Source organism: Acyrthosiphon pisum, chromosome A2 (assembly GCF_005508785.2).
Source record: "Acyrthosiphon pisum isolate AL4f chromosome A2, pea_aphid_22Mar2018_4r6ur, whole genome shotgun sequence".
Lineage (NCBI taxonomy): Eukaryota > Metazoa > Arthropoda > Insecta > Hemiptera > Aphididae > Acyrthosiphon > Acyrthosiphon pisum.
The window spans coordinates 2,433,984-2,454,253 of NC_042495.1; the positions used below are offsets into that span (position 1 = coordinate 2,433,984).

At 28.1% G+C, this 20,270-nt stretch overlaps 1 protein-coding gene across 1 annotated transcript in view; it reads left to right on the forward strand.

Annotated features, from left to right (window-relative positions):
• The window catches only part of LOC100164275 (serine/threonine-protein kinase 32A), a 153,514-nt gene that overhangs the window by 13,745 nt on the left and 119,499 nt on the right, over positions 1–20,270 (forward strand). Inside the window, exon 2 of the mRNA XM_029490520.1 lies at positions 1,526–1,624. Coding sequence (XP_029346380.1) covers positions 1,570–1,624 — 55 coding nt within the window. The 5' untranslated portion in view covers positions 1,526–1,569. The remainder of the gene's footprint in view (positions 1–1,525; positions 1,625–20,270) is intronic.

Sequence of the window (20,270 nt, forward strand, 5' to 3'; positions counted from 1 at the left end):
CTTATATATAAAGGCGCCCAAGTAGATACACTAGGGAAACTAATAATGTGAAACTTGAGACTACTATTGTATACAATTGTCTTATACACATATATATTATAATAGTTTGACGCTGTACTGAGTTTCATGAGACTTATTTATTTTTTTTAAATATATTAGTTAATATAATTTCTTAAGGGATAAAATTCGATGCACCGATATTTACATAATGTATTAATATATAATTAATATTATTAATTTTTCTAAATAATATGATTGTAATTTATTTATTATAACTACCACTTAATACATGCCTTACTTGTATGCACTTTCACTTCTTTGTTCATCAGTACAAACCAATATTTTGTCGTATTGATAAAATAAAATAAAATATAGTAAAAAAACAAAAATTTTATAAGGGCTTATGGATTTCTGATCCCATAACATGAGCAAGTCACCAAGTAATAGCTAATTATCTAATAAATGCAATATTATAATTAATTTGGTTGTAATAAGAATGAGTATACTCTCAAGAGACACCCTAATAAATATTCCACTATCACATAATTATATCATATTTACATAGTATTATAATATAATATTAGGTATACATTATAGGTACTTATATTAAAATTGCATGCAGGTCTGGCACTCATGTGTTGTGTTATTAATATGCTGGTATTTATAATTAACTATTTAACATTGCACGTTTATGTTATTAATTTCATTAAGGTAATTTAAAATTATAAAAATGTTAATGATATCTAAACTATTTATTTCATGATGATGTTCCAATCTCGTAAAACGTATATAAATTTTAATATTCAACTAAAATAGTTAAATTATATTAAACACAAATGATATACTGAAATCGCCAACATTTTTTTAATAATTTATTATAATATATTTATGATAGCTCGACTCACAACATGCTATCTGTCATCGGTGACGTCTGTGGAAAGATCATTGCGTGAATGTTATTCACGTTCGACCGATTTCGCCACCTAAATGTATTTTAGGATTTTTAGCTGTCAAAGAGTCAAAAAAAAGACAAAATTTTCATCACAGTAATGTTTTATTGTATAATCATTTTTTGAGATGAATTATTATATCTTTAATAAAATTTGTTAACATAATAATATAATAGCTATACGTGTAATATTTTAATTATTCTACTTGCTCCGGAGAACTTCGGTTTAGGCATACGGTATTTATTTGAAAAAACTTGAAAAGGCCGAGCTTTAAAATACTTTTGAATAAAACAATGAACAAACACACTTTATTTTTTCACCAGGTAATGGTAATAGTTATTGACTGCATTATACATGCATAAAAAATTACGCCAATGGTCGTATGCGGATAGAACGGATAATTGAATAAGTTTTATTATTCACTTATTGAAAAATTATAATTGTATCGTTTATGTATATTTTACATATATTTACATACTATATTTATATTTTCAATTTTGACTTCATTGGACAAAGGAGTAACTGCTTTACGTTTTATTATATTATGAAAATTTGATATTCTTTTTTTTTTATAGGTTTACCCAAAATACATAGTATATATTCAAATACGCTCGTCAAGATGGGCGTTGGTCATTCGAACAGACAAGATCGCTCGTGTCCTTTGGACGGTGATGGTGAGTGATTATAACTATATTTACATATTCAATTATAAAAGTGTAGACATTATATTATAATATTATATAGATAATAAACAATTACAAGTATCATTCACGTGACGTATCAATTATGTTTTATACATTACCGTCAGTAATAATAATATTGTGGTTATAGATCATGACCACATTAGAGATTCAATATGGTCATACGGACCCCATTACATTTTAAATAATTTATTGTATTTTATCAGAAGTCAATTGTAAATAATAATTGTGAATGTTATTTTTCCTGTTTGCGAATTGAAGAGAAACATAAAAAAATAAAAACTGTACAATTCTGTCCACTTATTTCTATTTAAAGATAATTATGTTATAATATGGTACTTCTGTACTTTGTTTTCTGTCTATTTATCGTGAAACGTGTTGGTGAAATATTTAAATGTAACGAAATTGGGAGCTGTAAATATTCCATACAATACAGTACCTATAATGATGTTATAAAAATATACGAAGGAAGAAAATTATATTTTTTATTGTCTTTTTGTCAAGTTTTAGATTCTGAGCGGAGCGACAGAATGTATTGATTTTACAATGATGTGTTTTTTTTCTATCAGTCAGCTCCTTTTTAGGGCAGCAAAAATATTCCGATTTTCTACTGCAACATCTTTTCTGGTAGGAAAGTGAAACTGTTTGGTATTTTGGGGGATCAAAAGTAAGTAAGTAATTTCTCAATAGTTTTCAAATGCGTTGGAAAGAACAAAAAAAGTCATTTTGCGATAAAATCAATTTTTTTTTTTTTTTTTGGAGCAACTCAAGAACTAATAATTGTAACCCTTTCACCGAATATTTAAATGTCTTTTGTCCATACATGATAACTAATTTTAATTTTTTTGAGTCATGAGAAGTTTTTGATTTTTTTTCAATTACGTTTTCAGTTTTGTCGATATATAACTTTCGACCGATCAAATACTTGTAAAGTATATTTAAATATATCATACAAGATTTTTCATAAGTTGTTAATATTATAATTTTTAAAAAATTAGCGTTATTTGCGACAATTTGCAAATTATTTTCAGTTAGAAATTCATAAAAAATTGTATTTTCACAGCTAACATTTTTCAAAATGTAATAGATGATTCCTCGAAAGTTATTATTCCTTAAACAGAAAATGAAAGTTTACTGTTAACTGTTAAGTATCTTTAATTCTACGAGTGTTAATGCGTTATACTAAATTCTAATTTTCTTTATGCATATAATTTAATAATATCTAAGTGTTTGTACGCTCACACAATTATTATTTGAATGTATATATTATTAATTGTACACATCACACAATATTGATATTTGAAACAGGAACAGTTTTTCTGTTATGGTAGAATATTTGTATTTGTTTTGTGATCCAAGTAACAGCACAGTTTTTTTTATTTCTTACCTAATTTAAACTGATGACACACGTTGACGATAGGTTAACACCAAGTCAGCGAATGACTAAAGATTTCGGGTCGGTTGATTTTATCAAAATATCGTTATAATTTATAACTGAATAGTACTATATCGTGTTGACCCAAGGTAAGGGTGAAATAATATAATACCTACGTATTTCATCGACGACCCGATGGCATTATATGGAGTCATCCCATTCACAACCTCATTGGACAACCGACCATTGTTATAAGAAGTATTATTATTTTCTTCGTTTCAACATAGTACCTAATAAATTATTTATTAGTAACGGTTGGAGGCCGTAATTAATACATATCGAAGGTATTTTATGACTCACGCGTAAAGGTTTATTATAAATTTATAAGAATATAAGTACGGACGTTGGACATAATATTATACTGAAAGGCTATTATAGTAATGGTATTTTATTTTTTTAATACTCAACATAGATGTTTCATTTGATTACACAAAATATATTATTGAATACTAAATTTTACAGTGCTACTTCATAAATTACACCGATGAAGGGGTGGAGGGCGGGGTTAGTTGTTACAATTTACACTTATATAATTTTATAATAATTCTTTTATTATTATCGTAATTAATGTTTGGCGTTATCATTGAGTAACTTCGTATAGGTATCATTTTGTATCAAAAGAGTAAGAAAAGATAAATTTGTGTTACTATAATAAAAATGTTAACTGAATGGTAATACAATGTGGAAACCGTTGGTAGCACTTGTTATGCACAGAGACTGTCGATTGCGCCCCAATGTCAGGTAATCAAAATGTTGCTCCTTTATCATGTTGTTATTGCGTCTTATTACAAAGTAGCTGAGCGTTAAATTACACTATTTATAATAATATTATGAAGTGGTGTACAATAATAATAATTTGAGATTGGGAAAATTAATTAAGCTAAACACATAACAATATTTTTGTATCATTATTTATTATGATGTAGCTAGGTCACGTGGATAAGTTTAATATTTAATGATTAAAATAAAATAACAATAATAAAAAAAAAAAAAACAGAGAAAGTCGCTTTGATTAACACTTAACAGTAGGTGTCTAGAGGAGTCGCTGTGACAGATTGGTTAAATTTGAAGTAAATTATATAAAATCATTGCATTCGAAAACCGATTCTGAGCAAATACCGTCTGTCTTCCTTTGATATTAGGTACCAAGTATATTTTATGATATTTTTTGTAACTAAATTCACTTTCCTACCAGAAAAAGTGCTGAAATAGAAAATCAAAGGATTTTTACTACCCAAAAATGTGAACACAGACACAGACAAAACGATTAAAAAAAACACACATCACTGTATAATACTAAATTCAATACATATATCTACAACATTACAATTAGTATTAAAATATAATAATTTTATTTAGTTTAATATCATAAACATACAGGTTTTAAGTGAAATAATATTACGATACTATTATATTAAATTGTAAGAGGATTTTATTTAATTTTTTTAATTGTTTATCAATACGTTTGCATTGTTCGATTTCAATACGTTGACCCAATACAAATTACGAACTCTCTTCATATTTTTAATTTACCTGACTTAGGGGCGCAATTCAAACACTGGAAAGGAATAAAAGGTCGAAATTGGACGCGATCGGATAACGCCCGTTATGCAATAGCTGCAATGTTTCGTAACCATTTTAAAATCGTGGGTCAACCCATCAAACATCGCATGATGTCCATTTTTTTAACTTCTACCAGGAAATTGGAAATATTAAAAACAAAAAATACCTTTGGTACATTATATTATACGTTTGTAATATTGTGATATTTTTATTTATTATTTTTTAGCAACATTAATAGTGGCATGCACGAGAGTAGTAATATATATATTTTTATTTAATGTTTAATTTGTTTTTATTTTTTTTTGTTTATGTTATATCAGAATTTATTTTGTACATCTCATAATAACCGAACAGTCGTTCAAATGAAATGTCAAATGGGTGGTTGTTATTCGTCTACTTACCAGCAGCTCGAAGTTACTTTTAAAATACTCATCTAGATTTTATATTACTATTTTGTTTGACATATTTTATACGATTCAAAAACCAATATTGACAGTCATAATAATATGTCATAAATGGGATTATAGGACTTGATTGAGTCGATAAGATATAACATGGAGACATACCACACGTCCACATAGTATTACGATGTAACTATATACGCATTTACGTTTGATTGGAAAATAGTAGTAATCCAATTTTGTTTAAATATATTTATATCTACGCATTGGACTATTTTCATGAACGAAGACATAATATTTGAAATAAAAAAAACATTCTATAGGAAAAACATAATATATTGAACAATGATGTAAGTTTTGAATTATATTTGCTTTATTTTATTGCCAGTGTTGTTTAAACCAAACAAATTAATATGTACATATTTAGTGTCATTGTATATAGCTTACCTACATTATATTAAATGTGGTTACCGAAATTAATGGCGATCACATTTTAATCGGGGTCGTTTTTAACATGGATTTTGATGACATTTAAACCAAAACGTTCTGGTAGCATTACGAAAAAAATCGAGCCAAATCTAATGACTAGTTAAATAATGTGACCACGTTGTTCAGTTAGCCGATTTTCTGCTCTCTATAATATACCTATATGATATATAAGAACGTCGAACTTTTAAATGGCAACTTGTTTCCATTATTAACGTTTTGTCTGTCTGCCAATGACGGCTACGTCTTTAACGAAAACAATAAACATGTGTCGTTTTATTTTCCTTCTTGAATTTTTACGGACCGTGCAGGTTAGGTTAGGTTCGGTCTGATCCCATATACACATATAATTTCCTAGATATTGTCCATTATTTACTCCCTGGTAATCCTATGAGAACTTTATGTTCGTGGACAGAGTGTGCGGCTCTTGAATGTGCGGTTTGATGGGCATGGAACAGCGACGAATGGGGGACAAATCGGTGCTTGATGATGAAACATGAAATGGCTTCACGGGTACTGGTATAGTGGACGGACACCGTGTAACGGTCCCGTGGCCTGGACACGCCTATGACTGAACTTTACTAGGAGGAGGCATTTTTAAAACAGCAATAATATTATTATTTTAGGGGCGGAAAAAATTGATTTTGCCGAGTACACTATGTTCGCTTTATCCGGCCCTTGACCCCAGTCACGACTGTTTGATCGACTTGACCGTACACGTCAACCACACGAACGAATACGTCGTTGATGTGGACTGCGCGTCACTGTAGGAGCTCAACCAGGTATACCTTAAGCCAGCGTTTCTCATACTGTGGGTCGCGACCCCCTGGGGGTCTCGATTCAATTTTTGGGGGGTCGCGAGAAGTTTTTTAAATTATACAGGTTGTAAGAAATTTATGTTTTTTTTTAAATTGTATAGACTATAGAATATAAATACTTATAGAAGTATAAAGTAATATACGAATTATTACGGGAATTATTACGACGGGTATTTTTGGTACGTCGTTATTGCAAAAATATTTCGATTACTTTTTTGATTCTGTAAATGTAAAACCATAGGGGTCGCGATAGATTTTTGGAAGACAATTTGGGTCGCGGTCCTAAAAAGATTGAGAACCACTGCCTTAAGCGGCTTAAGCACGTACTGAGTGACAATAAGGTGAATAACTATTATACTACTGGAAAGTTGTATTCCGGAAGTCGCTCTGTGTTTGAAGTAGGTACTTCTGTCCAATATGGTTGACCGATCGGTGAGAGCCAAGACTGTGGCTGAGTTGGTGGCCGACTACCTGTCCGTAGCGTTGCGCGAGTACCTTCATCAGCCGGTTAGCGCCGTGCACGAATGAGTTGATCGGTGCAATTGCGGAAGATGGTTTATTACCTACTTATCGTTGTGGTTAGACGATATGGTAGAGATTATTTAGATTCTGTGTAATTGTTTGCTAAATGATAGTGAAATCGAAACTTTGAGAAACTGCACGTGTCGGTCAACAAGTCCGAATAGGTTAGAACCTAACCCTGTCGAGAATATAGCAAACAATTCCCGGTGGATAAATCTTTTTCGATAAGTAGACCTTCTGCTGCCCTCATAATTTCCCCCCGAAAAATCATCATTGAAATTTACCCCCAAGCCACTCTTCGTAGGTTACGTGTTCTTATACATTCTATGATTAAAACTCCTAAAAAATTAAATTGTATTTAAATACCTTTTAGAAAACTTCTGCACCTTTAAATTATCTACCATATTAAAATCAAGTTTCCTAATAGGTAGCAGATAGTCTTACCTAAGTATCTGTTTAGTATATTTTACCAGATTGGATTATTCTAAGAAAACACGTCATATTCTATAAATAATTAATATACCAAGTCGAATCACTATCCATATCAATATTATTTCAATATGATGATTCAAAACTGTTTGTTTGACCTTTCTTATAGTTTAACCTGATGTGCACATTTTTTCATAAAAATAACTTCCGTTGTCTGATTTTTTAGCGTTTATTCTCCATTATTATTGTTATTGTTACCCGTGGTCTTCATCGTTGCTTTGTTTATTTCATTCGGCTAATGGGCTATTCGTTCATCGTTCAATCTAGGAAAAAAAACAAAACGATTCGCTTAACCATGAAACCGTAATACTTTTTTTCGGCGACAATTAATGATTTTATTTATTTACAAAATGAACGCGCCAGTAGAATAATATACAAGGGAGTATTTCACAATGTTCAATACAATGATCGCATGTAATTGATATTATCTACTCTCGAAATAAAATACTTTGGGAAGATACAATAGAACAGATTCCCTATGCTGTTCGTGAATGTTCTTTCTGCAGAGACTATTCTATTAATAGTCATTACCTACTCATTTAATAGTATTTTATATGAGTACCATTAACTCCTAGATATATAATAATAAAAACCTATGTTTTTGTAATAATAAGAATTGATAATACATTTAATATGACGTATGATGCTTTTAAAGATTAATTAATACGATCGAATGAGAAACGAAAAAAACACTGAAAACTTTATAATGATTTAATTAAATTATATTTTATTCATGTACATATTCAATATATTACATAGCTTCTGTTAGTTGACGAAAATTAAAAAAACATTATTAAAAAAATTAAACTTAATAAAAATTATGTTGTTAAAATATTTTTGAGTAGATATGAGGTGAGTAATGTTTGCATAGGCGCTGATTATTTATAATGATAGGTGTGATGAAGACATGAAGTTTAAAATACAATTATTTAATGGATATAATTCAGTTAAAAATGTTTCATGAAAATCATGCCTATAAATTGATTAACTTACATTTGGACACAAATAAATAAACAATATAATATATATATAATATATTTTTCCATAAAGGTACTATTGGTGTAAAAATAATAGATTTATAAAAAGTTATTGACAAACACTGTAGGACACGCTTGCAGTAAAAATTGATGAACTATTGAACTATATTATGAACTATTATACAATTTTTAGACCATGAAATCTTATATATTATCATAATATAATGGTACGTCTAAAACTTTTAGGAATTATAATAAATCGTGGTATTTTCTTAAAATATGTTAACTTTTTTACTTGTTGCAGTTATTCTATCCATAGTTGAATCTAAAATTGAACCCCAATAACAAAAACTATGTTTAATATAAATAATTTAAAACACAATAATTGTATGTATATAACATTTCTTATACATACTTTTTACCCGTTGATATTTATATTGGGATAATTTTCAATGAATTTGATGCATAAATCGCATACATCATACATTTTTTTTTAAATTCACTACCATAATTTTGTAGACAAAAGTTAAAATATAATATAATACCATGTCACGACCTATGTTAATGTAATGATATAACAATATTTATATATCGTACATACCAGTTTTATTTTTTAATTATTTAATCAAAATACAATGTTTAGTGACGATAATTTTATACCCCGCAGTAGATAATGTATTTAATGTTGCTACATTAAGTACGAGATATGATTGTTAGCATCAGCAACTAGTGAGACTATCTGTGTTTCTTATAGTGCTTCAAACGGAGCGAGCCCTGCAAAACAAAGATTATAATCTTTTTAACTCATTACAATTCCGTTTACTCGCTGAGAAAACTCTATCTCGGACACCATTGTCATTTATATCCGTCTCCTTATTTTACAGAATCGATTAAACAAATTAAAACGATTTCGTCTGGCATCTGGTCGTAAAAACGTAGACAGATGAAAACTGATTGAACCCCATTAAATTGGTCAGTGGACCATTTAATACGCCATAGGTTGCTCGGATCCCGCAAAGTAATCTGATAAAATTTACCCAACCCTGAAATGATTATGGTACAGTAAAGAAAAAAAAATTCCGTCTGGAAATCAAAAATAACCGATAACCCATACGTGTACCGGCGTACTAGTTTCAAACAATCAACGAAAAGGGATCAGGAACCGCACACGTTTTTTTAAGAATAGTATAAACTTATGTTTTCCAAGTCGTAACGAGAAAAAATTAAAACGGGCAAAGACGGGCAGCTGTCTAGTTGTTGTAGGCGTCGAGTGTTGTAGCATTACTGTAATAAATGACGTGTTCAATTCGGATTATGTGAAAAATCATTCAACTTATGCGAATAACGATTATTTGAACGGAGACCGCCTGTCAGACTGCATTTCTTAAAATATTCCATTAAATAGGTATACTCAATGACATTATTCATTTATTTTTCCATTAGTAGAACTAATTTTTGATAAGATAAATCAAATATATAGATACCTACCGATTTTAATTTGTTATAATAACATTAGCTGTCTAGTTATTATAAACTTATAAGTCTAATCTGACGTACTGGAAAAAGACGTGAATAGGTTCGTTGTTTGAAAAGCATGACATTTATCTAAATGTTTTAAAAATTGAATTACATGCATACGAAATATTAATGTTAGTATTATGACAAAAGCTCTCCATGTTCTAAAGATTAATATTTTTTTGAATTTTAAACTATTTTATAACAGAGTATAACACTTTTTACTGTCATTTATTGAAAAAAAAACTAAAAATATTTACAATTTAAAACGCACTAAAATTAAGCTACAAAATATTTTTAATATGCAAATTTTCATTTTTGATGGAATTTCTAAGTAGGTAATCTAACTGCGTTTTCTCGTTTTCTAATTACATCAAAAACAACAAAATCGATATTTTCAATTTTGGTTTAACGTAAATGTTCCCGTTACCTTTCATTTTAAAGCCCAATCCCCCCCCCCCTATTATTTTAGTAGTATCTTAAATATATAATATTATTATCATTTGATACAGACCTATATATCGCAACAGCCATAAATATTTAATGGTCATGTTTATGGTACAAAAACGTCCAACACTTTTTGTTCTCGGTAGTCGTTTGACGGACTCGCGTAAAAAAATTCAAATAAAAATCCCAGTCAGGTCCGATTTACTACAGAGATGACCGATGACTTGACACTCAAACGAAACTTTCAAAAACTTTTGTACGTTAAATAAAAACACTATACGAGCACAGGTGCTCCAAGTAACCTTTGGCTCCTATACCAACATTTATTTGCAAGTTAGTCTGTTACAGCCTATTAACTATAAATATTAAACTACGAACCTAAGCATAGTACCAACCAAGGGCATAGGCGCAAATAGGGGGGGGATTTAGGAGCTAAGCCCCCCAAAAATGTCCATAGCCTTCCCAAACATTTCCTACATTTTGTTTTAAGCTTATTCAATATTATCAAAGTAAGGCCCTATTAGCCTTATTAGCCCCCCCCCTCAAATCTCAAATGCTATTTGTGCCTATAACCAAGGGTACTCCTGACCAAACGAGGTTAGAAAGGTTTAGAACCACTACATCAAACACTATTATTCAAAGACGTCATCGTAAAAACGTATTTTTCTATTATAAACATTTGAATACTTATTGATTTAAATATTTAATTACTTTCTTAATCCGTCATATTAAGTCTTTGCTAAGAGATTTGCATAATATTATTTATAATCATAAAAACGGTTGAATTGAATGTTACGTAAATTTCAACTACCAAGCCTTATAAATTATAATCTGTTAAAAATATATTAGGTACTATAATATTATGAAAACAATTGTCAGTTTTAAAATAAACAATTATGTTCTTATTGAAGTGAGAATATTAATTAAAATAAGTTCATATATTTAACGTAAGTATACATTAAATGTTGATTTAATAAGTAAGTGTATAATGTATATGCGTATCTTACGTTTTAAATGATATAGTTTTTTAGTCACTAGAATTACTGTATAAAAAACTAATTTATATTCTACTTAATTAATGGTAGGTAGTTAAAATATGTTTATATAATGCCTATAGGTAAAATAATTAGAGCACACAACTGTTGAGTTATCAAATAGATTATTGAAGAATGAAATGAGTGTAAAACGATTTTAGTAAGTATATATTTTAATGACGTAAATTTCAATATCTGAAATAATATTAAGATAAAAAAAATACATAATTATAATTTATAAATATTATTATTCTATATGAATATAATAATTATTTTAAAACAACACAGTCAACAGTATAACATTTTTGATTGATTGTGTACAGTTTAAGATTTCATCTATGATTTATTAGCCAGTATTGCAGTTACAAGTTTACAACGAAGACAATATTATGCTAATTATTAAATTAATTTACTATACTAGTTTGATAACTGCATGGTAAATTTGTTTACATTAATCTGGTAGAACAATGAATGGGAACTCAATTATTTAAATTCTAGAAAATATTTGAACAAATATATAGACCATAACACACAACGCATTATTATGTTATTTATATGTAGATATGTTAATAAGTAGGTATAATATAATATGAATAAATGTTCTAAAATCAATATCGTATAATATACACATGTTACAATGATGAATATTATATATTATTTTATTTTTATTTTTGTAAGATATTTACAATATATTTTATGAATAATAATAAGCAATATTGATTAAGAGTATTTATGACTTATATAGTTATGTAAATTAATCATTTGACATGACGATTGCCATTGATAACATTACCTATTTTGTATATCTAATAATTTAAAGTGATTTTTTTTTTGTTGTGGAATAAGTTTTCAAGTTGTATATTTAGCAAGTCACAACATAACTTGCAATTAAGACGTCTTGAAAGATTACCGGGATCGGAGGGACAATTGTGGGTTCGGGTGGGTGGTAAAATGCTGCGGCAAACGTTGGTTCTTCATGAAAGGATTTCATCTTGAGATACGAAATGTATTGTGTGGTTATAAACGTGGGAAGGGGCATTTATTAATTATCTTAGTCCAATATTTAGGAATGTTTGAATTTTGTTGATATTGGATTTTTTGCATTACCCCAAAATCCAAGGCCATATGTCCAGATAGCTTTAATCAGGTATTTGTGAATAAAAAGTTTAGTGTTGATAAGCGTGTATTCATTATCATTGAAAAATATTTTTCATAAGCCTGGGCGATAGTTTAAATGAAGCCTTTTGGATTTTAAGCGAGGGCTCACGTATGTATATGATTTAATGATAGTCTTAGGTATTCAAGCGTGGATGAAATAGGTACCATAGCCGTATTATAGATTGAATCGTGACCAAGGGCAAAGTCTGAGTGCAAATGTAGTGTAGACGGATTTATATTGGTTTATTTTGAACCACCATTCAGTGTACCAATCTTCCATGACTTTTAAGTGAAGCAATAACCGGATCAGAATTGATGGAAATCATGGCCTTGTCGTCTGCGTACTCCGAAATTAGGTTGTTTATACAGTGATCAGAGGCTTATATTATGTCATAAAAAACCATGGAGAGTATCCTCCCCTGGGGGACACCAGCTGAAATATTGGCTAAAGTTGAGAGTGTATAACCAAATATAACTTTAAAATGATGATTTGACGGATAAAATTTTATGATTTAAATATGTAAGGGGTCCAAGAATGTTTTAGGTCACAGAATATATCATAGATAGGTTATATTTTACCGAATGCTTCTAAAACCTGAACGTGTAGGTACAGTATTTTTTTTTTTTTTTTTAATTTGAATATCATAATATGGCATCTATTACTCTGTATTCTGTGCACTTGTTGTAGAGTGGGTAGAGTGGAATCAAAGTTTAGAATCGAGTAGAATATAATAATTTATATGGAAAGTATTGGTGACATTCGATACAAGGGAAGTTTCTTCAGAATTAATGGAAAAAGGATATACGGAGTCAAGTAGTGCTTAGGCTGGGGGACTAAAATAATAGGATACAACTTCTAAAATATTGGAAAGTAGTAAAATTTCAATGTCACGCTAACTAGTATATGAGTAAAGTGGATAATTGCTTTTTTTGGTAGACATCCAGAAACTTTTCCTGTGATGAGATCAAAACCAGGTGATTTATTTTAAGGGTTATCAATTATACTTATCAATTACATATTTAACTTCACTTATAGTGTAAACTGTTATACTGGACGAAAAACCGGAAGTAGATAATTAAGAAACTTAATGCACATTCTTAGTTTTGTTGTTTTGTATCACGCATTTATGGAACATTTTCTTAATGCCATTACTGCAATATTATTTTGTGATTTAAAATATTTGTTCAACTTATAATATAATAATATAATATGGTGCCTTGAATAGTCAAATATAAAAAAACAATAATACATTACAATAAATGTAGGTTACTCATTTTTTCATAATATTACAAATATTATTTAAGAGCAACAAGTAAATAAAACAATACATACTTTATAATGTATTTACTTTAATTTAAAAAGAATTTTTTATGAGGACGTTATAATAAAAGCCCGCATGTGTTGTATCCGTCATAGAAACGAACAATACACTAAATTTAAGCAGTTCCAGCATTTTCAGCAGTTCCAATTAATGTATAACAAGAAATACTTTAATAATAGAGTGAAATTAATATTATATTATCAAACTCAAAGGCAAGAACTTTAGGTATCTATGTTTTATTAGATATGAGTTTTGCTGATAATTAATTTTTTTAAGTAAGTTATGAGTATATTTTAAAATACCACAATTTAAAAATACTCATAACTCTCTTAAAAATTAAAATAACGTAAAAAACCGACGAGAAACCCAAAATCATGTTTTTACCATCTAAAACAAAATTATTCGGAAGTTATTTTTACAGGAATTTAATGAAAAAAAGATTAAGCGTAGAGGTACAAGAATTTTTTACGAGCAGTTGAAGTTCAAATTGTTATGACGCTATATTCAAACGTATATTAATGATTTATAGGGTTTTATTTTTAAACAATTTGTGGTATATTGTTATTATTAAAAAAATATTTATCGCAGACACATGTGAATTTCCAGCATTACTTATATTATCATTTTATATACCTACAAAATGCACTTTCAAATTATTTAGATTAATATTAAGCTATATGTCGCAATCGTAGATACTTTAAAGGTTCATATCTACAAATATAGAAAATTCTATAGTTATACATATTTGTCTATTTTATATTTTATCTATTACCATATTGATTTTAGACGAAATTCATTAAAATCAGAAAAATTAGTAATTATTTTGTCGTTAAAAATGCATAGATTTTTCAATCTCAATACAAGGTTCCTTCATAAGTTGGTCTTTTCCAAGCATTCTAAAAATATCGAAAATACGTCACATAGGCACAATTTTCTTTTATACAGACACGAAAGTCAAAAATGTAATTTTGACGAAATTTTAAAATCACGCGCATAATAACAGTTTTGGCTATAATGTTGTAATTCAAAAATTTTGAATTCTCAATAAGTTTCACAATATTAGCTTTAATTTAATAACACGAAATGAATTCAAACTAGAAATTGGATTATTTTCTATTGCAAAATAATTGGTAGTTAGAGGAAGTGAAAGCAGTGAAGATTACAAAATACGGACTTCATTATATTGGGTTTTGAAACGTTCATCGCTTGATGTCGACAAATAAATTAAATTTAGTGAACTAAATGATTTCGAAGGATGTAATTTTTTTTCCTACAATTCAGGTAATTCAACGACTTAATTTGATTTGACCATGATTTATGCGATTTGCTCCGTAGTTAATTTGATTTAACGTTAAATTGCTTAAAGAGAATGACGGGGAAAAGATGGCATTAACAAAAAAAATACAACAACTCTGTTTTTCACAATGCGCAGCGACAACTAATTGATTACGTTTTCAATTGCGTGTTGCTTTCTGTTGGCCTAGGAGGGAGTATCTGTGTGTGTTTTATTGTGTTAATTTAGCTTCCTTTCTTTTATCCTTAATCTAACCCTATTCAATTCAAGCAACCATTAAACTATCACAGTATATATATTAATATGTGTGTATAGCTATATAATATTATTGATTGATGTACACATAATATTACACAGTGGCGAACATTCGAAGTTTTCATTGTAATAATGTTGATCAACTACGCTAAGGTTGTTGGCTTATGATATTTACAACAGTTGTAATATATATATATATATATAAGTTTACATCTTGAGACTAAATATTATAAAAGTATGGAATTGTACTATAGATACTATAGATAGTAGATACTATATATAGTTTAGTAATTTTTAAGAGTTTTATGATTTTGTTGGTAGTTTTTTGGTCAGGCGTTCCAATGATTCGTATATGTGTTCAGGTAGTGGCGGCTCCAGGGAGGGGCTAAGGGCTACCCCCCCAACCTGTATTCCTAAACAATTTTATACTGTTAAAAATAAAATTACAAAAAAAATCATCAAAATTGTCTGAAAATTATGACTTGCCCCCCTCCCCTAACCATGTCAATGGCGTCGCTCCTGTGTTCAGGTTCATTTAATATTGTTCTGGTAGCTGCATAGTTGCGATAGTAGAGTAGGACATATTTGACGGTCAGAGCTTTCCCTTCAAGTTAAGCATTAACTTACTTCTTAATATCTCATAACTTGTGTTAAGGAATATAGAAAAGTATGTCCCATTCTTGGCCTGTTGATTATGAAACGTTCTTATGTTATCATAATATTAATGTTTTAAATAGCTTGATTATTAAAATAGGTTTAAAAAGAGTAAAAGTTGATCTTAAAATTCTTCAAAATAATCAGATGTGTTATACTTGTTAGTTGTTAGTAATATACTCAACATATTATGAATTTATTTATAACCTTTATATTCTGTATAATACTCTATATTTTCTTTGTTCGGGCTTATATACACTTTTATAATATATTTATAGTATACATTGTTAGAATACTAACCAGGTACTGAAAAATATATAAATGTCTAGACAATGTTGAGATACGGTTAAGAACAATGCCATGAATAATTGTGCCGAGTATAGATATTATATTTAAATAACATATTATATTTGTCTTTATATTTAAAAGAAAATAATTCTTTTTATACTCATAATATGATACTTTAATTTAAAATATATGTTATACGCTTTTTCCAAAATATACTTACTGAATATTCCACACTAAAATATAAAATCGCAAACGTAAAATACATTTTGACTTTTATATCTAGACATCTAGTGCAGTTTATTCAGAAATAAATAAAGGAAACTTCTAAATGAACTGCATTTCACAAGCTATTCACGTTTCATATTTAAAAATTTAAATAAAATTTAATACATAGGTGTATAAGATATTTGATCAGCATATATTTTCTTAATTTTTATTTACTTCACTACAATAACCTTAAAAATTAAAATAGTAAATATTATTTTTGTTTATATTCCAAATTATTTTCGATATTAAAGCATTACTAGTTAATACATAAATAAAATATTGATGTTGAATTACCATTGAAAAAGAAAGAAAACAGAGAAACGTAGCTACGTATAAAATAATAACCTTAATATAGAATGGCTGCATTTTAAAGGAAATCACTCATTATTAAAACTTTCAAACAGATTCATTTTTGATTGGGAAGCTACTTTAGTTATTTATATAGTTTTCTGAAGGGCGTATGCACGTAACTGATATAAATAAATAATACCCATTTCAAAAATAACTTTCATCAACACAATTATATAGTCATTTAATATAGGTACTTAGTTAGAGTTTTCTCCATATCTATGCGAAATGTCTAATAATAGAAACAATAAATATATTATAATACAATAAAACTACTGTACTTATACTTTCTTATTATTTTGAATATTAAGATTATATTCAATAATTAAAATGTTTACAATCTCTTCACATAAAATTATATACTAACTTTACTATCTTTGTAGGTGTATTAAATATATAATATTTTAATTTAAAATTGCAATAGCATTTCCCATGGCATAACAATAACGGTTGTAGATATGTCTTCATATATCGCATGATAATTACGTATCTAACCTAACCTTACCATACCTTGCATTGAAAATAGTACCTAGTCATATTAAACAAAATACATTTTTTCTTTTAAATTGGAAGACTACCAACCATATCCGAGTGTACCACTTGGTTGATATGTTAAATTTTACTTCAATGATACATCATAAAAGACAAAAAAAGTTCACAGCAGTATATAACAGTATAACTTTGGTAACCATCATTACCAAACTATTATTTCAATAATATTAACAAATGTTATTAAATACTCAAAAGCATTGCTCATACTTTTATTTATAGATTATTTTTATAAGTATTAGGAATCTTTTACTTTTGATCCTTCGAAGTACAAACTAGTTCCTAGGTATCAAAAACCAGCCTTTTTTCAACGAACTTTTTTTTTTCTTAAATACACATCATTATATATTTCATTAAGAAATCAATATATTCATTGCTCCACTTAGAATCTAAAATGGTTATTATTACGATTTTGGAGTTTTCTGTGTATTCGTACTTTTTTAGACAAAAACTATATTTTTTATAAATCACCCTGTATTTGTGGGAATAAAGATTATTTTATCGAATAATGACGATTAAAATTCAACTGTCGTATATTTAAACGGTAAACATAATATAATGTTATTATTATTAAAATATTACCTCTATAGTCTATACTAAACATATGAATATGAATATAATATGAATTCAGTATGTATTGAATATTCCCCGAGGTACTACAACTACTGCAATTTTCCAATTGAAAAATGGAGTTAGCCTTTCTCGTGTGAAATACTAAAACATCTCAAATAATACAGATCAAATGATTTTTTATCAAAACGTAAAATAAATGCTAGAGATTGAAAATTTGTCTCAAGTCTTTCACATTGGCATTTGCTGTTACTGTCAAACTATTTTTAATTGGAGTACAACTATTTTAATATAATGTATTTGAAAAAAACGATTACGAATGAAAACCGAATAACCCGTGACATAGAGTTCAGAGTTTAAAATATTAAGCATAGGGCTGCATAAAAGACTGCAAATACAAATTCTGTACCTCTCAAATTTTCACTGCACAATTTACTGACTCGTTTAAATAAACGTAACGGTAAATTATGCAGCGAGCCGTCTGGTGCTCAAAATCAACAACGGATAATTCGGAAATCGGATTACCACATTAGTGTAAGCAAATACATTATAATTAAATAATTAAACTGTATAGTACGCAGTATTGAATGAAGTATTGTTCAAATAATAATATCCCTCAAGTATACTTTGTCCTGGGATATTATTAGTGACTTAATTATAATATTATTGAATATTATTATTTACCAATTATTTAACTATTTAACTATTTTTTTACTTTGATTTATTGATTTGTAATCTATTGTATACAATATACATATTTTGTCTTATTTATTTTATGTTATCTGCTCAATTTGGTTATTTTACATCTATAATATTTACATACACGGGTTGCTTGACGCGGGTTGCTTGACGCGAAAAAACAAATAAAAAAACTATGTCCGATGCTCAGAGGAAAACTATTTTGTGTACCAAATATTAAACTATTGTAACGACTGTTGTGATAACGATTAAACTTAAATGGGAAAAAACCGACTCCGAGAGCATCACAAAGGACTCCCTTATGTGAGATAAGTCCTGTTGGTGGAGACACGTAGAATCGTCCAGCCGTTGCCAGTGACTTGCCATAAGTCTTTGTTTATTATTATAGTTTCATAACTAAACTGTAACTGTATAAGAAAAAATAAAATGTATTATAATAAATCAGCAAATAATTTTAAATTAAATATGTAGGTACTGTATGTAAATTGTATAAAATTATAATCAACATGAATACAAATCGAGATGAAAAATTATTACTTGTTAGTTATTATACACAGCTTTGTCTTAATCTTAAAATAATTACATAAGAAATAATGTAAGACTCCTTAAGTACACTTAATTATTATTGAGTACACATGGCTTTTGTATATAATACCTACTCCCTACTGTATACAATAAATGTGAAACAAACAGTTTAATTATTATTATAACATCAAGAATATAAAGATTGTTTTGAAAGGGAAACTATTAACAGCGTATACAATTGAGAATAAATGAAAATTGTTACTATATTACGAGAATAAATATTCAAGCCTGGGCAAGTTAATGATAATTTTTAACTGAATCAATTTAAGTTGATGGGAAACAATTTAAAAAGTTTAAAGTTAACAGTTGAGTTCAAAGTTATATGAACATTTTGAACTAACTTATTAACTTAAGTTAAGTTAAGTTAAATCATTATTATTATTTTTTTTAATATCTATATAAATACCCAGTAATATGGTATAAAATAATAAAAATCATGAATATTATTGAACACAGGAAATAGCCAATAGCTTTTCTATATATTGAATTAATAGAATATTATGTAGTAGGTGCCAAAAGCATACGACATTTAAAATGCCGAAAAAAATACAATCTTTAAATAAATAACTTATTTATGGCAAAAATATTTTATAATATGTTCTTGAGAATTGTACATTTGTGATTTGTATGTATATCAATATAATAAGATAATATCATATTACTTATTAGTATTACAATATTCCTGTATGCCGCAGTATGGTATGGTACATCTCTAAATATAATATACCGGATGATTCTTTTATCATTAAACACTCATTATTTCAAAAAGTGTACATTTTTTTGAAAATATTTTTTTACATAGTTCCAACTTTCAAGTCGCTTATAAAACAACGTTTTTCTTAAAAAGTTATATTTTTAAATATTTTTTATCCTTATAATTTTTTTAAGTTTTTTACTTTTTTGAATGACAACATTGAGTTTTAATTATATATTCCAAAGCAGA